This window comes from Podarcis bocagei, assembly GCF_964188305.1.
Source record: "Podarcis bocagei genome assembly, chromosome: 17".
NCBI lineage: Eukaryota > Metazoa > Chordata > Lepidosauria > Squamata > Lacertidae > Podarcis > Podarcis bocagei.
The window spans coordinates 27,835,785-27,859,488 of record NC_138143.1 but is presented as its reverse complement, the minus strand read 5'-3'; the positions used below and the strand labels follow the sequence as shown (position 1 = coordinate 27,859,488).

Below are 23,704 nucleotides of genomic sequence, written 5' to 3'. Positions count from 1 at the left end.
AGTCCTCTTATGAGATTGTACCACTTCAGAATGAACTGGAGAGATATCTCCCCCCCCCCCGGCAATCTATTAGAACTCAGGGTCACCAAGCAAAACCGACTGATAGGGAAATCAAGAAAGACAAAAGGAAATTAGGCGCAATGCCTAAATTGACTAAATTAATTCACTGGCAAAAGAAGCAACAGCAGGTGCAGTTGAACCTCCACATCCAGAGGCAGTATACAGTGGTACCTCGGGTTACATATGCTTCAGGTTACATACGCTTCAGGTTACAGACTCCGTTAACCCAGAAATATTGCTTCAGGTTAAGAACTTTGCTTCAGGATGAGAACAGAAATCGTGCTCCGGCGGCACGGCAGCAGCAGGAGGCCCCATTAGCTAAAGTGGTGCTTCAGGTTAAGAACAGTTTCAGGTTAAGAAAGGACCTCCGGAACGAGTTAAGTACTTAACCCGAGGTATCACTGTAATCCTGTTGATCAGATGCTGGTGATAAACAACAGAGGCAGTGCTTTTTTTCTGGTGGAATGTGCTGAAACACAGTTCCACCCCCACCCCCGTTTTTGGTCACATCTGCTCACCTTCCAGTTTTATTTTTTATTTTTTACGAGCAGCCTTAGACCTGGCGTTGCTTGGGAATTCTAAGGAAACTCCACCATCAGTACAGTTTTGAAAGATTTGGTCTGCCACCTTGATTCAGAATGGCATCCAGTTGAATCCAAACACAGACCCTTTCTTTGCCTTAGGAACTGGTATGCAAAATTTGGTTGCGATATCTTTAGAAGTATCCAAATGCATAGCGAATGGACAACTTTCCAAATATATATATATATAGATGTATTTCTTAGAAGCACGCCTATTCCACTTTTTCAGCAGAGTCCTCAGGGCTCCTCGCCAACAACTCTCAACAATGCCATGGGGGCATTGAAAATCTTTAACTTTTAAAACAAAACGAAAACCTGTCCAGACGGCCTGATCTAGTGAAGCCCAGAATGGAGAGTTGAGGTAATCAGGAAAGAATCAAAAGTGAATTCTATGGGGCAAAGATAGAAAAAGAGGAAAAGGTAACAGAAAGGCAGTGGAGAGATTCGCTTAGAATACGTGAAAAAGAAAACACTGTGCTGACAGTGTGACAACCAGTCCACCCCACCCCCCAGCTAACGTAGCCATGCAGCCCATTTGAATTAATTCTAATGTAAAAGTAGACCTCAGAGAGATTTGAACTGCATACCCTTGGAACAGAGAACATAACAATACTCGAAAACCCAATCTTGCATAGCCATTCATTCCAAGAAATGAGGATTCTTTTACCAGACAGCTCATGAATATCCCTTTGTCCTTTTAAATGCTACTGAAATGCTACACCAGAATAGTGTCCTACTTGGTCCTTGTTGGGAAGCGACAAGACTGAGCCTATCTGTTTTACAAGTTGTGCAATACTGGATCCCTGTGTAGTGATGAAGTTCACTGAATTGCCTCGGGCATATCTCTGTCAGCCATGCCTACCTGACAGGGTTCTTCGGAGGATAATATGAGGAAAATTCCATTTCTTTAACTGAATGTGTACTCATTCTGTTGGCCCATTTAGAAACCAATCCTATATACACATTGAACATTGAACTTAATGGGACTTCTTGAATAGGCAAGTACGAAGTGCATTGTTACTAACTTTCATTAAAGAGCTAGCACATGGAATTTATTTTGTATTCATGAATCCAGAATGAGAGAAAGAGAATGTGATATTAAGAATGCTTTTTCACATCCTACCTAAGAGCTTTATGGGAAAGGACTTTATTCATTCCAAGTTACTCTGGTCTTCAACTTAATGTCTTTAGGCCAATTAATCAGTTGATGATCAATTTTAAAGGTAAGGGAATTACCTTGTGGGGCAGAATTTGGTATATATTTAAATCTTACATTAATATCATGGTTTTCATACTGTATCTTCAAATGCTGGATTAGATTAATTTAATGATGTAATTTAGAGCCAGAGTATTTTGATATGCCTTGAAATGTATGTTATAGTTTAGAAGAAGGAAAGATCACAAAACCTTGGAAAACAAAGGATATTGAATTCCATCTGAAGAATATGGGATACATGTGAAGGGGAAACTGAATCCATATGTTTTACCATAAGTCTCAGTAATTACACACATAAACATACACAATTTTAATTCCAGATCTGTTCACTCCCAGTCTCTGAAATTATTGTGCTCTGATATGTCTGCCTGTCTTCCTATCCATCTATCGATTCATCCATCCATCCATCTATTGCAGAGCATAATTTCAAAGATGGGGAATGAGGTTTAACAAGATATAAACAGACAACTGTAGCCAAAACAATAGCTCCCTCAGAAGAAGGCGTCAGAGCCAAGAATAACAAAAGTCCAAACATTCGATCAATACTTACTAGGGTCATATTTATCATGCTTGTTGGGAAAACAGGACGGACACAATCAAACTCTGATTTTCATTGGTAAAATATTAGACTTACTTCCCCCGAATGCCAAAGACAGGCAGGTGTCAGAAGGGAAGAAAGAGGAGGCAAGGGGAGCAGGAGGATGTTCCAAGGGAAGGGGCAGTGATTTGTGGGGTTCTGTGCCACCCATGAGGCAGCGGAAGAGGAACAGGTCAGGTCATCAGAGACAGGAGAAGAGCAGGCAGAGGAAGAGTTTTAGGAAGGCTCAGAGAGGGAAGAGACAGTCCCAGAGAAAGTTGGGCCTTTAGAATCTCCTGCATCGCCTTCCCCACTATCTCCATGGATGGATGAAAAATGGGTAACCAACTTTCCTTTATTTGTGATTGTTCAAATCATTATCTCTACTTGTATCTATTAACTTCAAGGTCCATGTGTGTGGGGGATAAGCCTTGTTTTGTGATGTAATGAACAGGTAGGTGGATACACCTGCAATTCAGAGGAACATAACCTTCTTAATGCCAACCACAAGTGGGAACAAAACGACTTCTGCTTCAAGAGATATTAGCCTTTAATTGTGAAAAGTCTCTCATTCCAAAGACGTATCTCTAGGGTTACAAAATCTAAAACAGCATAGTAGAAAATATAATTCGTAGGTCACGACTCCCATCGATCTACCACACTATTCCAGCCTCCTGGCATTGCCTCAGATGGAAAGGCAATAGAGCAAGGATAGAAAAATCTGTGCCCACTTCTCCCTGAACTCCGACTGCCATCAGCTCCAGTCAACATGGCTATTGGTTAGTCAGGGATGATGGAAGTTGTAACACAATGACATTTGTTAAGCTACAGATCCCCTCATCCCTGCAAGAGAGGAATGTTTTAATCAGAACTAATTAATGCCAAAGTAATTTTCCCCCACAAAATACTTACAAATGAAGAAAGCTATAAATGGATGTTCTGTAGAACCAGAGGGTGGAATTAGGTGTAGCCCAAAGTAGGGTATATGTGTGGAAAATGAGGTCTGCTTGAGCAATATTATTAATATTTATTTTCATTATTTATTAAATTTGTATACCGCCCTGTACTTGCAGGTCTCAGGGCTGTTACAACATAAAATCACAAAATAAAAACATAAAATACATAATAAAAACAAAAACAACCCAATAATCTCTTTCCCCATAGGGCTTTCCCTCCCTCTCTTCTCATTGTGTACCCCATCAACCTGCGCTGGAAATTCTCCCAAAGCTCCAGAGCAGATTTAGGGGTTGTGGCAGCACTTAAAGTAGAGGGAGAGAATCTTGTTCCATGAATACATAAACTCATTTGAACCCCGCTCAGAGCCGACCTAAATTAATCCCCTGGATAGAAAATATCAAACTTCTCCAGAACATTTAATCTATGGGAAAGACTCTGGCCTGATTCAGACATAACACCTCTCTATCTCTCTGCCTAGGTTTTAAGTTGCAAGCATCTCCTGTTAACCCTGGATAAAATTAACCTGGGTAATTCTGAATGTAGTAATTAAATTACAGTCTCAAACTGAAGAGGATGTTGTCATGAATGCACCAGGCTCAGCACATTAGCCGCAGTTGCACACAACACCAAAACCTGATGAAAATGTTTTGCAACAATCATATGTGATGCTGAATGAGGATAAAGGAGAAGATGCAAGAGGGCAGAGGCAGAGGCAGTCCACGCAGGATCCTGAAATACACTGTCTATCCCTTAACCATGGCTCATTGTACATCCAAACTCTGGGAGAAATTTAGTGCTGCTGATCAAACGTCACAAAATGGCTTTTGATCCAGGTAGAGGGGTCTGCTAATGGAAGAGGAAGGGAGGCAATATCCTTTCCCCCCCTTTCCCCTGCAGCCCCCCTGCACCACCTTTCATGCTGTACTGGAGGGTCTCCCAAATCTCTGGAACAGATTTTCAGAGGACTGCAACAGTCAAAGGGAACTCCTTCCCCTCCTTTTACATTAGTGGATGCCTCCAATCGATCAAAAGTTCATCAGGACAGGCAGTGTGTGGGGAAGCAATATTAGATTTCATGCAGTAAATCTCCATAAAGGTAAAGGGCCCCCTGACCATTAGGTCCAGTCACAGACAACTCTGGGGTTGCGGCGCTCATCTCGCTTTATTGGCCAAGGGAGCCGGCGTACAGCTTCCGGCTCATGTGGCCAGCATGACTAAGCTGCTTCTGGCAAACCAGAGCGGCGCACGGAAATGCTGTTTACCTTCCCGCAGGAGCAGTACCTATTTATCTACTTGCACTTTGATTTGCTTTCGAACTGCTAGGTTGGCAGGAGCTGGGACCAAGCAACAGGAGCTCACCCTGTCACGGGGATTCGAACCGCCAACCTTCTGATCGGCAAGCCCTAGGCTCTGTGGTTTAGACCACAGTGCCACCTGCATCCATATATGTATATAGATTCTTGACATTTACAAACAACCTACATTGTTGGTGATATAATAAAGCTACTGGGCTACTGAGCCTCTTTCTCTTGATCAGTTGGCTTAGAAAGCCTATTCTAAAAGGCACTGATAAATCAGACTCCCAAAGCAATTTTACTGCGTGTAGAAGCACAATGTCCTAATAAAATATCAACATAGTTTAGGGGTAGATCTCGGTTTGTATGAAGGTGCAGCCACTTCATTAACAAAACATCAGCAGGTCATACAATATACAACTGCTTATTAAAATCCATACAACAGCCAGCCTACAAGTGTGCAGACTGAAAGAGGCTCTTGTTGCTGTGACAGAAGGCCGGCATGATGTTAATTGAGTGGATGTAATTAACTTGCATTTTTAATATATATAAAAAAGTAAGTAGCAGCAGCGGCTGGAGAGGCTGAGCAGCATGGGTAGGTAAGTTTAACCCTTTCCCCCTTTTGTGAAGTTGATGAAAATAGCTCTCTCCACCCCCTGCCCCCCCAAAAAAGCTGCTATTTGCACATGGAGGGAAGTTTTCCTTCCAATGCAAAAGGAAGCATCAGAAATTGGGGCAATTGTCACTGGGATCATAGCAGAGGAGAAGAGACTACAATACCCATCACCTTCAACATCCATGCTGTTCAGCATGTTCTCACCCAGCGTCTTTACAGGTTTTTATAAAAAATTAAAAATGCAGAGCAATTGCATTCACGCAATTAACTTCACACCTAGTCTGGCCCTTACTGATAGGAGTTCAGAGAGCCAAACTTCCGGGAGGCCTGGGTGAAGGAGATGAAAGTGAAGTTCTCACAGTGGTCAAGCTTGACCTTTTTGGCCAGCTTTGGGACGACCCCCCTCAGTGACCGCAAGCCCATCCTCTGCTCCTCATACCAGACGCTGCCCATGCCAATAGTCTCCTTCCGAGCAGTCAGGTAGAAAGGGGACTTGCCTTCCATTTGCGAAGGAGGCCGGTGGATGTACATGTACTTGTAAAGGAGGCAGTAAGGACAAACCTTGTGCCCTTTGGAGTGGTTGTGGTATATCTGGCCGTAGCACACTCTGTTTGAGCCCAGCCTTTTCTCCCGTTTCACATTGTCTGTTCTGGCAAAAAAGGGCCGGTTCTGTGAATCTTTCAGCAGCTCAATGTCCCCGTACATTAAATCAGCATGTTCCTGAAGTGTCCTCATGTTGAGGTACTGGCTGTTGTATTTTACCACAGTGGACAGCAAGGCTACTGGGCTCCCGTCACCCAAGCACCCAATCCTCCACATCTCTTCTTCATCTGAAAGGGAAAAATAGATGATGTTGCGAGAGCGGGCACCAGACATCCCAGCCTTGCTGAGCACCCTCAGCTTCTCCTTGAGCTTCTTGGTGGAAGAACCAAAGCTTCCGCTTGTGATGGAGAAACCAATCCCAGCATTCTTCAGGATCCGGTCTAACCCTCGGCGGATAGCGTGAAGAGAGGTGGCCAGGAAATCAGAGCCGTCGGTTTTCTTCACGGTGACATAGAAATCTTCAAGGAGCTCGTTCAGCTTCACCGCTGGGATCTGGCTTGCAAGGAATGGGAGCGTTTGCATTAACTCTCACAGAACCATTTCCCCTGCCCACCTTCACCAACTTTTTTTTGTTTCTTTGTTTGTTTAACAAGAGCTGGGTCTGAAAAATTGAACTGAGCTAATGTATTAGCATTCAGACAGTGGTGTAGCATGGGTTGCCAGTGCCCGGGGCAAAGCAAATATCCTTGGCACTGCTCGCCGATAGGCTGGAATGAAGGGGCAATAGTTTAGTGACCTATCCAAGTGGCAGCCGCAGAGCACTGCAAGTGTCAAGCACAGCAGAAAGCAGGGCGGGGGATTAGTTTGGAGCAGGTATCTTTCTAAAGCCTTGGCAGAGGACAATCTAGCAACCAACTGCTCCTCTGTCTACCCATGCGGACATGGGAGATTTTCTGTGTGATGGAGAGGGTGCACAACTATTATTGTTATTATTACTACTACTTTCTTCCTTTTTCATTTGAAATTTTGTGCCCCTAAGAATTTTGCACCCAGGGCAACTGCTCTTGTGACTCCGCTTATGCTACACTACTGCACTCAGAGCCAAACCAAGAATGGACCTTGCAGATCCAAGGACTACTTGTGGTGGCAGCAGTCTGGATCTACTGCCCGAGGCAATGGCTTCATCCTGCCTTATGGGTGGGCCAGCCATGCTACACTGTCTGGCAGAGGCTCTCCATGAGCCCTTTCCCCCAGTCTTGCCAGGAGATGCTGGGGATTGAACTAGGACCCTTCTACCACTTACTTACTTCATGGTTCCAAGGACCATGGCAAATTCCTTATTCACAGAGCTGGCTCAAGACATTTTGCTGCCTAAGGAGGAGCAGAAAGAGCACTCCCCACATCTCATCAAGGTGCATAGTACCCAAGGCCAGCCAAGTTATTTTACAAGGCAGGAAATTCCAGAATTGCCTCTCCCACTTCCCCAGCAGTAAAAACATAATAATGATATGTTAGATAACTATCCGCTTGCTGTCTTTTTGTGGCACCCCAAATTCATAGCTGGAGGTGGCTCCATCTAATGGAAAGGATATCTAAAGATAGTTTCTCTGTGCAGGAGGGACTTTGTCCCAGATTTTATCTTGCAAACTGCCCTGAGATCTTTTGATGAAGGGTGATATATACCGTATTTTTCGCTCTATAAGACTCACCAGACCACAAGACGCACCTAGTTTTTGGAGGAGGAAAACAAGAAAAAAAATATTCTGAATCTCAGAAGCCAGAACAGCAAGAGGGATCGCTGCGCAGTGAAAGCAGCAATCCCTCTTGCTCTTCTGGCTTCTGGGATAGCTGCGCAGCCTGCATTTGCTCCATAAGACGCACACACATTTCCCCTTACTTTTTAGGAGGGGAAAAGTGAGTGTTATAGAGCAAAAAAATACAGTAAATCATCATCATCATCATCATCATCATCATCATCGGGCTGATCCTGCTTATTCCCTAACTCATGTCTAACAATCATCAAATTACCATGCTGTAGCAGAATACAACGCTACCTGAACCAAGGAAAGGAAGTTGGATGGAACTGAAATGCCCCAGTCAGAATTGCCTTAGGGTGACACATTCCCAGTCTCTGACCAGTCACCAAATTTGGGGGCAGGAAGGAATTTTCACCCAGATCAGACTACTGCCGACCTTCCATACAGCCCCTTCCCTGCACTACCTGTGGCGCATGGCTTCCAGATATGTATCATCTTTAACTGTTTGTTCTGCAAATGTATTGCAGCAGCAGCATCTCAGTTTGTGGCGCACTGAGGGCCAAACTTGCCCCAAGGTTCAATGCACCTATGCATTTAACATGCTTGTTTGTAAAGGGCAAAGGGCGGGTGACTGTCCAGAATAGGAAATTTAACCCCCTGCCCTTCCCCAACCCCTGGGGTAAATAACTCTTCTAAAGCTAGAATTTGCTTTGAGGGAAATTATCTGTTTACATCTACAGCGCAAATGCGAGCGTCCATGAGGATTTGTCCTCAGTGGCTCAGCAGGGGAAGAAAGGGTTAAACTCTCCCTCCATGCCTGCTATAATATTACCAACCTCTCCCCAGCTGATGCTATTGGCATTTCTGTTTTTTAAAGAAGCTCTGCACATTGACAGGAAAAAAACATATATTGAACAATGTGTCTAATTTGGCCCTGAGATCTATAGCCTGGATTTTTCCAGCCATTAAATAAACAGCTGTCCAGCTCTTACATTTTCCCTGTTGCACCTGAGTAGCAGAAACTTCCCATCCTGCCTTGCCACTCAGGTCTACTTACAGCCTCTATAAAGCTCATAATTAAAAGGAAAGCTTTAAGCTGGTTATAATGAGATGCTGGCATAAACAGGAGGAAGGCATGAATAACATTGCCTTTGATGCTGAAAGCCATGAAAGTTGCAAGGAGCCTTTTTCTTTGTGTTGTCTCATCACAAGATTAATTTCGGCTATCTTATTTCACATCTGTACCTCAGGCTTTATTAAGCTACACGGAGACTTCTCGGGCCTGTAGCCAGAATTTTTGCGAAAAACGTGGGCTAATGATAGATCAGGAGCGAGGAGAATCAATGCAGAGCAGCCCTGAACACAGGTAGCCTAATATATTAAAGTGATTTACTATCAATAGAATAAGCCATACATTTATCAGCAGGAGCAGATTGACATATTACTTAGTAATTGGGTAGAAATGGGACCTGCATGTTTCCTCTAGAACCTCTATCAGTAAAACTGGTAGAGACTTCATGGTGTTGACCCCACACACTGAACGTTCTCTGAATACTAGCAGAATGGTGTTTTCTCAAACAGTGGTTCTTGGGCCTACTTTTAGCCAGGCCTTGGTGCCACAGCCTGCCCTCTGCCCCCTCACTTGCCTGTTATCCCCCCTAGCTATGCCATCGCCAGGGGTGCCAACTCCTGGGGGCCAAGTCCATTTTGGGGATTGGTTCTGCCCCACAATGTCCCAAAAGCGTGGAGGTGAAGCACAGAGCCAAGCACGGCACAGCTCCAGTGGTCATCTACTTCTTCTTCTCCTGCTGCTGCTCCTGCGGACAGGAAGGTGGGTTGAAGCAGCTTCCTGCCAGTGACAGCATCGGGAAGAGGACGAGGAGGGGCCGCCAGCCATTGAAGCTGTGTGGCCACTGCATTCAGCTTCTCCCTCCAGCTCCTCCTGTCATCACGTGTACATCACATCAGAATGCTGCACATATCTGACATCACATGTGCAATGTTGGCCCCTCCAATCACCCTCACAAGCTGGCACCTCTGGCCATCGCCTGTTGGTTAGACACCTGCCAGCACCACCAACTCCTTGCATGCTGAGTAAAGGTTCCTGGGAGATTCTCACTACCTGTGTCAGATAGTAGGATATTCCACATCTTAAGCACCACCGCTGAGATAGGAAGGGCTGCCATATTTCAAAAAGTGAAAATCCAATAAATTCTGGACGTATGGCAATCCTAGCAGCCTCACATTCCCACTGCTGTACTTCAGAAGCTAGAACAACAAACAACTGGGCTTCAAATGCCAAAAAGAAACAAACACAGGGAAGTTCATACAGAAGGAGGTTGTCCTTGAGATATCCTGGTCTCAGGCCATATGGGCAGTAAACATTGAGAACAGGTCTTTAAATTGGGCCTAGGAACAAAGTGGAAGCCTACAGAACCCTTCCTCAGCTGGTGCCCTCCAGCTGTTTTGGACTACAACTCCCATAAGGCCTTAGCATTGGTCATGCTGGCTGAGGCTGATGGGAGTTGTACTCCAAAATACCTGGCAGGCACCAGACTGGGGCAGGTGTCACCAGATGAATAAGGCTTCTGCCTTGCAGATTTAATCTAGTTACAGTACACCATCAGAACCAAGGCCACTCACCTTTGTAATGTCCATGTAATCTTTCAGGCCTTTTGTCATACACCAGTATCGCCACACATTCAGAGCATACAGAGTTGCTTTTGTTGTATTTGGGCTCACCGCACTGATGCAAAAGTACTTCAAGTCATCATCAAAATTGAAGATGGGGAATTTATTGAGCTTTGTTGAATAGGCTGAAAAACAAAGAGGAAGGGAAATGCAAAGTAAATTTGTCTTGCTTCTGTAATAATATGTCTGCTGAGAGCTGTTGTGCCAAGAACGTAAGGCATATTAAGAAAATGAAGATGCAATCCAGCTCCTACTGAAGTCTTTAAAACAAAATAAAAACAACTCCTATTGCTTTTAAAGGGGCAGGATTGCAGCCCCAATGAGCCAACACATGGAAATCTCACTTCAGCCATTAAACACACATTTATTATTGAAGCTTTCGGCTCAGGGAAGTATTTTCAGCACAGCTCATATTGAGATTGTCTCAGTGGTCTCAGCGATGAAAAATATTAAGCACTATAAATTTTGTAGGTGAAAAAATACGCATGACCTTTTTGCATTGAGAAAAGATCTAAGGAGGACCCTTCCTTAGTGCTGCCAGGAGGGGGAGAACTCTATTAAGATAAGGAATGTGTAGGCTATTTATGCTCAGCATTATAACCGATTTTGTTTCTGCATCCCTATATATAGCTTTTCACATTCTGCTAGAAAATCTATATGGTAATGTAATGCACTCAGAGATCATGCACTTCAAATGCTCTGGCACGGGAAGTGACTGGCCAAGCTGCCCTGAAGTCACAGAGGAGAACCATGGGCTCAGTGGCGTAGCGTGGGGGGTGCAGGGGGGGCCGGCCGCACTGGGCGCAACATCTGGGGGTTAGGGGGCACAAATCCACGGGTTAGGGGGCGCAAATTACTTGCCTTGCCCCGGGTGCTGACAACCCACGCTACGCCACTGCATGGGCTTCTTGCTCTCCCTGGCAGAGCTGCTCAGATCTGGAAAAAGAAAACTTGAGTTGGGGCGTGTGTGCGCACACTCCAGATGACCTGTTTACTGAGCATTCATCTTGATTTGCTTGCACATGCAGAGCTTAGGCTATGTCCAGTCATATTAATTCTGATATTTGTGTTGCAGTTATGAAACGATGAGCATTCCTCCTAATTTGTTTGCAATGCATTTATTTGTCTTCTTGTTAATCATTTGCCTGCCCCATCGCTTTCCAAACTGCAAAAAAAGTCTGGTGCATTTTGTTGTTGCTTGCTTGCTTGAGCAGCAGAGCACTTTAATTCACTTAAATTGCACAAACCAAAATTTCAGACCCTCCAAGTGTCCCTATTTTCCAGGGATAGTACAGGATTTGCAGAAGCCATCCTGATTTCTTATTTGATCCTGGAACGTCCTGCTTTTCCTTAGGATGTCCCTACTTTCATTGGATGAATGTTGGAGTAACTATATAACCTTTAGAAGACATCTGAAGTTTTTTTTTTAATGTTTCATGTTTTATTGTGTTTTTATATGTGTTGGAAGCCACCCAGAGTGACTGGGGCAACCAATATTGGGGGAGCTGGGCCCCCTGATTCAAAATGTGGCTCCAGTGCTTCAGCTCTAACTTGTGGTAAGTTAGACAGTGTTGCAAATAAGAGGATAGGGACCCCTCTCTCCCCCCCCCCCATAATTTGAGTACTGGCATACATACAGTCTTCTGTTGTTTTCACATTCAGCTGAGTGGACAATTAAGCATACTTAAGACCAGTGCTATTTTTTTCTTTAAAAAATGTTTAGGGGTACTCTCATTTTCTTACTCATATTGAATTACTGCCTCTCAATGAGGCCAAACTTAGATTCACAAAAAGTTTAGGGATGTGCGTACCCTTGCGTCCCCCAGAAAAAAAGCACTGCCTAAGACTCACTACCACAGATCCTTGGACACTGGACTGCAGCTACCATGAGAAAGCCAGAATAGCAAATGTGCAGTGATGTTGCAATGTGTATATATGCTGAAAGATAACTCATGAATTGGGAAATGGCTCTTAATAACTCTTTTGAAAGAGCAGTATCTTTTTATCGCTGCACTGCAATTTTATTGCATACGCTATACTTTCAAATACAGTGGTACCTCGGGTACCGTACTTAATTCGTTCTTAATTAAGTACTTAATTCGTTCCGGAGGTCTGTTCTCAACCTGAAACTGTTCTTAACTTGAAGCACCACTTTAGCTAATGGGGCCTCCTGCTGCTGCTGCACCGCTGGAGCACGATTTCTGTTCTCATCCTGAAGCAAAGTTCTTAACCCGAGGTACTATTTCTGGGTTAGCGGAGTCTGTAACCTGAAGTGTGTGTAACCTGAAGCATATGTAACCCAAGGTACCACTGTATGCTTTATACTGATGTGAGTTAGTGGGGGCCCAGGGCACCATAATCTCCCGACCCAACAAGTGTCAGAATTTAATTAAGGCTTGGGGTGCTAAATTGTGTGCCTGACACTTCTAATCCCTGGGTCTACAAGAGTCACAAGCTAATTAAGCCAGGCTAGTCTCCTGTGTTGTGGCAATTGGCTTCGTTACATATCCAGAGCATTTCTGCGTCATTTTCCTTATTGCGAAAAATTTGATTCTTTGGGGAAACAGATTAGTTCCACAAGTGCTACCAATCGATTGTAAACACACAAACTTAGAATCGTAGAATTGTAGAGTTGAAAGGGGCCACAAGAGTCATCTATTCCATGGATAGGCAAACTAAGGCCCAGGGGCTGGATCCGGCCCAATCACCTTCTGAATCCGGCCTGCGGACGGTCCGGGAATCAGCGTGTTTTTACATGAGTAGAATGTGTTCTTTTATCAGAACCAGTGAAGGCGGTGAAGGTCCTGTGTGAGTGCCTGGAGGCGGTTGGAGGATGGATGGCTGCTAATGGATTGAGGTTGAATCCTGACAAGACAGAAGTACTGTTCTTGGGGGACAGGGGGCGGGCTGGTGTGGAGGACTCCCTGGTCCTGAATGGGGTAACTGTGCCCCTGAAGGACCAGGTGCGTAGCCTGGGGGTCATTTTGGACTCACAGCTGCCATGGAGGCGCAGGTTAATTCTGTATCCAGGGCAGCTATCTACCAACTCCACCTGGTACGCAGGCTAAGACCCTACCTGCCTGCAGACTGTCTCACCAGAGTGGTGCATGCTCTAGTTATCTCCTGCTTGGACCACTGCAATGCGCTCTATGTGGGGCTACCTTTGAAGGTGACTCGGAAACTACAGCTAATCCAGAATGCGGCAGCTAGACTGGTGACTGGGGGCAGCCACCGAGACCACATAACACCGGTCTTGAAAGACCTACATTGGCTCCCAGTACGTTTCCGAGCACAATTCAAAGTGCTGGTGTTGACCTTTAAAGCCCTAAATGGCCTCGGCCCAGTATACCTGAAGGAGCGTCTCCACCCCCATCGTTCTGCCCGGATGCTGAGGTCCAGCGCCGAGGGCCTTCTGGCGGTTCCCTCATTGCGAGAAGCAAAGCTACAGGGAACCAGGCAGAGGGCCTTTTCGGTAGTGGCGTCCGCCCTGTGGAACGCCCTCCCATCGGATGTCAAGGTGATGGACAACTACCTGACATTCAGAAGACATCTTAAGGCAGCACTGTTCAGGGAAGTTTTTAATGTATGATATTTTAATGTGTTTTTGGTTTCTATGGAAGCCGCCCAGAGTGGCTGGGGAAACCCAGCCAGATGGGCGGGGTACAAATAATAAATTATTATTATTATTATTTTATTTAAAATGCCTGGTGTTTTTACATGAGTAGAGTATGTGCTTTTATTTAAAATGCATCTCTGGGTTATTTGTGGGGCATAGGAATTCATTCATATTTCCCCAAAAAATATAGTCTGGCCCCCCACAAGGTCTGAGGGACAGCGGACTAGCCCTCTGCTGAAAAAGTTTGCTGACCCCTGTTCTAGTCCCACCCCCTGCAACAAAAGTATCTCAACACGTGGGGGGCCCCCATCCAATTCTAAACCGTATCAAACCCTGTTTTGTTTTGAATAAGTGCTAGCAGTTTTATTCCTGGTATGTGATTGAATCCCACCCAAAAATAGCTACAGTTTGGAGGTGCCCTTAAAGTCTTCCTCTGTTTACCAGTCCCAGTAATAAATAAATAAATAAAACTGCATCACAGTAAGAATTTATCACAGGTTAAAATGCTTTCCCCCGAGTAGCTAAAGCACTGGCAGTGATTTGCATGGGGTCCAGATCTACAGTGGTTCATGGTACATGAAAAAAAGAGAAAGAGCGCTGTACTCAACAACAGGAACATAACTCAATTAAGAGCATAATAGAATTAGTGGTTGTTCATAAGGTTATATCAGGCCAAATACAGAAACTGACTTAATTAAAAAAATGAAATTCTGATCTGATTTCATGTGAAAATGCTGTAGAAACTTGCATTTGTTTTCTGTTTTCAAAGTATTCCTCCCAGTGTGCTACAAAGCAGCTCCTATTAATGTTACTATCTGTAATTATAATATTAATATGCGCAATAATAATACAAACAGGGGAGAAAGAGACGGGGTGAGAAAACCATTAGTTCTTCTTTATTAAAACCCCACACGCCTTTCCAGGGAAAGCAGCCAAGTTTCATTTGTTCTTGGCAAGAATTATAAAGCAAAACAAGGGTTCCTTTCCAACTGCAGTGAGAATTTTGCTCTGGTCTGCATCACGAGAGTCACTCCCTTGATCATATCTGAAGAGGCAGCGTGCCAGAGCTTGAGCTACTTTGAGGTGAGTTAAAATGAAGTCATTTGAAGACAGGGAGGCTCTGAAACTTCCATAACAGCAGGAGAGGAAGTGGGTTAGTTTTAAAGACTGGTGTGTCATCATAGTTTATGGCTGATGTGTGTACCATCTCTATACCACTTAAGAACACAGAGTACACTTTCAGTGGCTGCTCTGTACTCAGATTATCAGATTTTTATTCCACCTTTCCCATAAAGAGCTTAGAGTAGCACATAAGGCCTCTATGTCTTTTACCTTCAGAAAAAAACAGTCCTTGTGAGCCTGAGAGAAAATCATGGGGTGGCTATTACCCAATAGGTTTTGCAGATGATGGGGGACTTGAACTTAGTTCTCCCTGGGGTCGGTCTAACACTAACCACAACACCACACTGGTTTTCACGTGAGGCATTTCATGCTCTTACAGCAAGGGTGGAGAATCCATGGCTCTCCAGATGTTCTTAGACTCCAATTCCTATCAGTCCAATCCAAAGGTCAAGGATGATGGGAGATGTAGTGCAGCAATATCTGGAGTTTGCATTTCTTAGTGAAGAAAGTTCTGATCTGATGTGTAGAGATCTTTCCTATTCTGATTAATACAGGAGGATTCAGGAAGCCACTGGAAGTTTTTCTCCTCTGCGTGAAAGAAGGTTATTGTTTCGGTTATTCCTTCTGAGAAGCTGAGTACAGCTGCTTTAAACTGGTTCTGTTATCTCTTCTGCAGGGTCATGCTGACTATAACAGGAGGCCAGAAGCAGCCTGGGTTTCACTCACTTTCTCTTTCTGTCTCTCTTTTGTTCTGGTCTGGTGTTCTGTACATAGTATGCTTAGTGTTAAGGTTTTGGACTTATTATAAGTTCTTGCAAGTTTGTTAAGTCCGCTGCAACTGGATTTCTATGGACTGTGCCAATCCTGAATGTATTGGATTTGTGACCATTATGCTTATTTGCCTTGAGCACCAGTAAAAACTCTATTGGATGAAATTGCCTCTGGTCTATTTGGGGGGAACTCTGCAACGTGTTTAAGTTCTTCCTCCAAATGTATGACAAGGTTCCCCATCCCTGACACAAAAGCCCAAGCTATTTGATAGGTCAGAATAAGAGGAGGGTGGACAGAGAGTTGGAAAACCAAGCCTAATACTCAAACCATGGTGCTGCCTTGAGAAACTGGGAAACCATGAAGAAAAGAGCCCAACAGCTAAGTCCCTGATGGGTGCAGTTTTCTTGGTGACTAGGACATAGCCAACTTCGCAATAAGACCTGGATGTCACCGATGCTGGAGGAAGGGGCTAGAAGTAACAATGGAAGACTAGCCTGCAGGATCAGGCCAAAGGCCCATCTAGTCCAGCATCCTGTACTCACAGTGTCCAACCAGGGCCTGAGTGTGATTGCAGTCTCCTCACTTGTGCTTCCCTGCAACTGGTATTTAGAGACACATAGCCTCAGATACTGGGCTTTGCCACTAAGTAGCTGCAAGGACCCCATTCCTGGGTTGGAGAATGAACAGTGGCGTAGAGTGGGGGGTGCAGGGGGGGGCGACCACACCGGGCGCAACATCTGGGGGTTAGGGTTAGGGGGTGCAAATCCACGGGTTAGGGGGCGCAAATCCACGGGTTAGGGGGCGCAAATTACTTGCCTTGCCCCGGGTGCTGACAACCCACGCTACGCCACTGAGAATGAACACTCCAGGGGTAGTTCCAGAAGAAGAAGAAGAAGAAGAAGAAGAAGAAGAAGAAGAAGAAGAAGAAGAAGAAGAAGAAGAAGAGTAGTAGTAGTAGTAGTAGTAGTAGTAGTAGCAGTAGTTTGGATTTGATAGCCCGCCATTCACTCCCCTTCAGGAGTCTCAAAGCGGCTAACAATCTCCTTTCCCTTCCTCCCCCACAACAAACACCCTGTGAGGTGAGTGGGGCTGAGAGACTTCAGAGAAGTGTGACTGGCCCAAGGTCACCCAGCAGCTGCATGTGGAGGAGTGGAGACGCGAACCCGGTTCCCCAGATTACGTGACTACTGCTCTTAACCACTACACCACACTGGCTCTCCAGGTGTGGCAGCCTTGGCTTAGCCCTGCATGCAGCCCATATTTACTGGTCCATGTCATGCGAAAGGTCACATGGCAGTGCCCATCACATAGCTGTTTCATCACATACTAATGAACTTTGCACAAATTCCACCCTGCCCATATCACCAACATGCTAATCTGGTTGTGTGAGTGGCTTTTCTTTTTGATGTGTTTAGGTTTAGGCTCATGGTGCTGAGAGTTTCTTTCTGAAAGCAATCCACTGAGATGGTCAATTAATTCTGTGTTAGCTACACATGCCATTAGCCGCAGTATTCTATCTGTGCCTAGGTAGGGTGGCATGCTAACTTAATGAACTGTTTTCTGCAAAGCCTGCTGCTTTCTTTAATCACAGGGAAAGAATTTGCCCGTGGTTTTGAAGCACGCTGTAGACACAACACAGGCAAAGGGAAAGACTCCTGTTGGAGCCTCTATATGATTTGTCTTTTTGCCTGTCTGCCTTGCCTTAGGCCTGCAGACTTGGATCTGTGATGTTATTGCATTTGCAGCCCTTCTTTCTTCCAGAGAACTCAAGAGTGGTGTTTTGTCCTCCCAGCCCAAAACATAGGCTGAGAAAGATGGACTATCCCTGGTTATCCAGTAAGGGTCATAGATGACCATGGATTTGAACCTGGGTTTTCCACGTGCAAAACTAGGCCTGTACAACCTGTAAACCTTATGTCACAATGGCCTGGGGGTCTGGGTAGCCAAAGGTCCTTAGCAGCTTTCTATTGTGCTTCTGCTGCGCTTTAAAGTTAGGAAGCCATTAGCCTCGGAGGAGAGTTGTTGCTGTTATTGATTTGATGGCATCCTTGTCCCTACGCTGTTCAGCCTCAGGACTAGGGAAGGAAGTCAGAAATAGCTGGTGTTAGCTGGCCTTTACCTCCAGTGGGACACTTAGCAGACTTAAGCAGGCAACATGACAGAGGCGTATACAGTTACGCACTGTGTGGAGAAAGTGGATAGGGTGTTTCTCTCCCTCTCTCATAATAATAATAATAATAACTCGAGGACCAACTGAGGGGAGAGAGAGTTTCTGCTGATCATAAGACAATGCTTTTTCCACCTGCCTTGCCCCACCCTCAAGCCTTGGGAGTCTATGCGAGCCCAAATTATAGGGAAGAAGAGTGCAATACAAATTAGATAAAGAGCAGAGCCTTTTGAGCATTACTGGCACACCAGAGCATTACTCTACTCACACATATTTTAAAATGATAAAATGCCACTCAGCAGTTGTAAACAGTGTACATCCAATGAAATTAACCTTTCAAAAAGTCATTTATGAAACTTTTTAATACAATCATGGGCAGTAAACAATGACATTAAATGTTTTTCCCCACTAAAACACCAGAATTGGCCGTTGTAAAATACAAGCTCTCACTTTTAAAAAAAATCAAATTAAAACACAACTACATTTTTCTTTTGAGAATCATATAATTGCCTGCATAAATGAGTAATCTACTTTTTTATTAAAAAAAACTTTCACTTTTTCTGTGTATAGAGCTCTTCCCTGTTTTCCTACTAAATTGCACACAATTTGCATCAGGATTTTAAGGGGTCACGGATATTTCTCAACCAATACAAGTTGAGGGAAGGGAGCTCGTTTGAATCCCCAGAGTGCCCCAAATTTCCTTCACCATGCAGATGTCCCTGTTTGCTATCAGATTTAACAGCAGGTGCCTTTTCTTTTGTAACAAATTTAGCATTTAGAGAGCTGAGCGTCACATGGAACACTGTGGATTGGGAGCACAAAACATCACATTTGAAGTGGCTATACGTGTCTTTTTTTCACCATACGCATTGCGTGCACGCTGGAGCGCCGTAGCTGAATTGCCACTTCCGACCTTCAACGTGCCATGGTGAATCTTCAAAATGTGGCAAATGATGGCATTCACATATGAATTTGACAGCCCCAGATAAATGTTGGCATTGTTTGAAACCAGCTGTTCCCTAGCTGCAACACACAGAACTAACCACAACACTGATCAGAGTTGAGTCTCCATGCCACACCCAATTCTACTCTGCTGTCTAGGTGGCCACTGAGAGTCATGTGGAATCTCACAAGTTGCTTTGTGGTATTGATACATTGCATTATGGCTGGGGTTGAATAGTTCATTGTAGCTGTCAGATTTCAGTAGCATCCCTGTGGTAAGCTGTAACATGCATTTCAGGTCTCAGGGCATACATATACCCAGCAAGAGGGCTCCAGCATCCTCTCAGAGCCTTGGCACCTTCTTCCCAAAGCCCGGAAAGTTTCTGCCTGGCTTAGGGAGGGAGGCATGATGTTCATGCTCATGACATCAAGATGTTGGAATGTGTCTCCTCCCCACCCTGCAATCTGGTGTCTCTGGCCCCAACTGTTCTCCTAAAGAAAAATTCACTGCAGACAACTGATGTTTTAAGGTTTATCTTAGACTCTTTCCACCTTCCAGATTGCAAAAGGAGCTGAAAATAAACCCAGGAACAACTGGAAGCAAATTCACTTTTGCAGATTTGTGACCTGCTGAACTGAATGCCACTCAGCTTCAGAATTTCTCTAGCACATAGGAAGCTACCTTAGACAAAAGTCAAACTGTTTGGCCACCTGGCCCATTCTTACCGTATTTTTCACTCTATAGGACGCACTTTTCCCCCTCCAAAAATTAAGGGGAAATGTGTGTGCGTCCTATGGCGTGAATGCAGGCTCCTTGGCTTCAGCGATAGCAATGTGAAACCTCCAAAGCGCAGAGGGAGAGCTCCCCCCGCGCTCCGGAGGCTTCGCGTTGCTTTCGCTGAAGCCCCCGGACCACAGCGGGAACTCCTGCTGTGCTCTGGGGGCTTCAGGCAGCTATCCGCAAGTCTTCAGAGCGCAGCAGGAGTTCCCGCTGCACTCCGAAGGCTTGCAGATAGCTGCCTGAAGCCTGGAGAGTGAGAGGGGTAGATGCACACCGATCCCTCTTGCTCTCCAGGCTTCGCTTCACTGGAGAGGCGCTGCACAGTTTTCCCTCTCTGCGCAGCGCCCCTTCAGCGAAGCGGGAGGAGAAATGGAAGGGGCTCCATTTCTCCTGCCACTTCGCTGAAGGGGTCTGAGCAGGGGGGGGAGAATTCCCCCCCCTGTTCTCCCCCTCCTATGGTCCGGTGCGTCCTATAGAGCAAAAAATACAGTATATAAAGGAAGGGCCATAGCTCAGAGGTAGAGCATCTGCTTTGCATTGAAAAGGTCCCAGGTTCAATCCTTGGCAACTGCAAGCAGGGACAGGAGACACCCTGGCCTCAAACTCTGGCAAGCTGCTGCCAGTCAGTATAGACAATACTGAGCTAGAAGGAACCACTGGTCTGCCTCCGTACTGGGCTGATTGCCTTGCTCTGTGGGCTCCTCTACAGAACCAGGACAAGTTGTGCAGCTCCCTGCCCAAATCAATCATCAGATAAGACAGAGTAAACTCAAAGAAACAATTCATTATTTCAGAACTGAAATATCTATTTTAAAAGTCTTCCCTAACCTGGTGCAGGACGCGGGTGGCACCGTGGGTTAAACCACAGAGCCTAGAGCTTGTCGATCAGAAGGTCGGCGGTTCAAATCTCCGCAACGGGGTGAGCTCCCGTTGCTCGGTCCCAGCTCCTGCCAACCTAGCAGTTTGAAAGCATGTCAAAGTGCAAGTAGATAAATAGGTACTGCTCCGGTGGGAAGGTAAACGGCGTTTCCGTGCGCTGCTCTGGTTGGCCAGAAGCGGCTTAGTCATGCTGGCCACATGACCTGGAAGCTGTACGCCGGCTCCCTCAGCCAGTAAAGCGAGATGAGCGCCGCAACCCCAGAGTCGGTGACGACTGGACCTAATGGTCAGGGGTCCCTTTACCCTTCTTCAACCTGGTGCACCCCAGTCATTGGAGTCCCAAGTTCTGTCAACCCCAGCTTGCATTGCCAATTATCTGGGGTAGCAGGGAGCTGTAATCTAGGACACTCGGGGGGCACTTCCCTTCTTCTCAAGGTTCAAGTCCTTTTGAGATCCCTTTTATTTTATTTGAAGGGATAGACCAGTGGGCTTACACCACCAAGTCACCATGCAAGTATGCAGGTCTTCAATTGCTGTTTCTGCATCTCACAGAAGGTGCCGTTGTGTTACTTCTGCAAGGTTTTTTTGCACCACATTTTTTTGCGCTGGTGCAGCAATGTGCGTTGCGGTCTCTGCTGCACCATAGTTCAGTTTGCACAGTAATGTTGCGCAAAACAGTTGAGCAGCACAGAACTGGCTAGGAATGGGACATTTCAGGAACCTCCCCTGAATCTATCCTAAAGCCATTCTGACGATCAGAGTCAACCACCTCGCCTCTTATAATCAGATTGCAATTAGCATGGACCACGGTGAGACAAAGTGGACCTTCTGTGCTTTGCTATCATTGCGTTGTCACAGATACATATTTCCATTAAAAAGGTGGGGGGGGAGGAGAGAAGAAAATTATTGAATTAAAATAGGCTTGCGCAATTTATCATATACTGGGTTGAATGCATCCCATCAGTCATGTATTGTGAGTTGCCACTTGTGTCTGATGGTAACTCCTCTACTAGCATGCCAAGGAAGCTGGAGGTGATAGTGCTCAAAGCCAAACATGCAGAGGATCTGATTGCCAGCCTACCTTTAATCTCTTTCCTTGGCAGCTGCTTTCCCCTAAGTATTAAAAGGGATAGGAGCAGGGGAAATTAGCCTCAAGAGAGAGAGAAGCAAATATGCTCCTTACGTTCTGCATATTTGACTGCCATTTGACAGCGGAGAAGCCTTCAAAATTCTCAACAGGCAGAGCTGGTCTGCTCTCACGCAGCAAGTGCAATATGCCATCCATGCATTCGTTTTTAAAGTATTTGGGGTGGGTTTTATTGGGGGGGGTGCTTTTACCTATTTCTAAAGTGTTTTCTGCTGTTTTTACTGCACATCACCTTGAGAAGCTTGTGACCAGGAGCTTTTGCACTTCATAAAACTCCCGTTTTAGCAAGTAACTCCTAGTGATTCCTGCATGAGCTGGATAAGCTTTTGGATGGAACATAATAATAATAATAATAATAATAATAATAATAATAATAATAATAATAATAATATCTTTATTGTCATTGCCCCCTTCGGGGACAACGAAATTACTTGACTGCTCCATAAAAACACTAATTAAACAATACAGTATAATACAGCAAGGGAGATTAGATGACTTTCAAAGTCCGGGCTTCCCATTCAGGGCCGAGATCGCTCTGGAGAAGAAGCTGTTCTTAAGACGGCTCGTTCTTGTCTTCATCATCCTGTATCTCCGTCCCGACGGCAGGAGCTCGAAGAGACAGTGACCAGGATGTGATGGATCTTTTACTATGTCCAGTGCCTTCCTATGGCACCTTGTGGCATAAATCTGCTCTAAGGTGGAGAGTGGGCAGCCAACAATGCTCTCTGCTGCCTTAACAACCCTGCACAACCCCATCCTGTCCTGGGTAGTGCAGCTTCCATACCACACACATAAGCCATAAGTGAGCACGCTCTCAATGGCACAGTGATAGAGTCATGCATAGTGTGAAGGTGGTGTTTGGCACGGCTATTTTCCCTGCCTTATGTGTGTGCTTAATGGCAAGCAGCATACCAGGTCCATCTTGCCTGCGCTATCTTTGTGGCTACACTTGGGCAGGAAATCCTGTTGTTCGTTCTTGGGGCTGCCACGCTGATTCATTTCCATTTTGTGTATATCCCCGACTTCCTGCTGAAATCCCATAACGTTTTATCCAACAAATGTTCTACTTTGGTTTCGTTCTGCTTTCGTTGTGCTATAGCCGCTTTAGACAGCAATAACGTGATAGCATTCAGGAAGTGTTGCAGAACTAACTAAAGTAGAACAAATCCATCACTAGTGTGCTATTGTTGTGTCAAGAACATGTTGCAGCAGACACCTGCAATAAAACACTGGTCCGGAGGGTCCTTCGTTGCATTCTTCTAGCCTTTGCAATTAGCTTTAAAAAAAAAAATCAGAACGAGGTCATCATGAAAATAATTAAGTAATTTGCAAGTCTTTCATCTGAAGGTATTGCTCTCCGAATTATAGCTTCACTATTAATTTGTTATACAAATGATCATTCTATTCCAGGAATAAAAGGTAAAGGGACCCCTGGACAGTTACGTCCAGTCAAAGGCAACTGTGGGATTGTGGCGCTCATCTCACTTTCAGGCTGAGGGAGCTGGTGTTTGTCTGCAGACGGCTTTTTGGGTCATGTGGCCAGCATGACTAAACCACTTCTGGCACAACGGGACACCGTGACAGAAACCAGAGCACACGGAAACACCTTTACCTTCCCGCCACAGTGGTACTTATTTATCTACTTGCACTGGCATGCTTTCGAACTGCTAGGTTCGCAGGAGCGGGGATAGAGCAACAGGAGCTCACCCCCGCTGCGGGGATTCGAACTGCCGACCTTCTGATAGGCAAGCCCAAGAGGCTCAGTGGTTTAGACCACAGCGTCACCTGCGTCCTTTACCTTACCTGTTCCAGGAATATAGGAAATGGCCTTATACCAAAACAGACCATTAGCCCATCTAGGTTGGTAGTGTCTATACCAGGCATCCCCAGACTCGGTCCTCCAGCTGTTTTGGGACTACAACTCCCATCATCCCTAGCTAACAGGACCAGTGGACATGGATGATGGGAATTGTAGTCCCAAAACAG

At 45.3% G+C, this 23,704-nt stretch overlaps 1 protein-coding gene and 1 long non-coding RNA gene across 6 annotated transcripts in view; one reads left to right on the top strand and one right to left on the bottom strand.

Moving 5' to 3' along the window:
• Window positions 1-23,704, bottom strand: part of KIAA1958 — an 80,233-nt gene that overhangs the window by 6,456 nt on the left and 50,073 nt on the right. For 2 of the 5 annotated variants that reach the window (XM_081176392.1, XM_081176389.1), the window contains 2 exons: window positions 10,246-10,418; window positions 2,967-6,397 (listed from right to left, as the gene is read on the bottom strand). In XM_081176392.1, coding sequence (XP_081032518.1) covers window positions 5,591-6,397; window positions 10,246-10,418 — 980 coding nt within the window. In that variant the 3' untranslated portion in view covers window positions 2,967-5,590. Of the gene's footprint in view, window positions 1-2,966; window positions 6,402-10,245; window positions 10,419-23,704 lie in introns of those variants that run through there. The other 3 variants (XR_014003287.1, XM_081176391.1, XM_081176390.1) reach the window with 2 other exon arrangements.
• Window positions 1-23,704, top strand: part of LOC308577107 — a 134,469-nt gene that overhangs the window by 68,246 nt on the left and 42,519 nt on the right. The window lies entirely within an intron of this gene.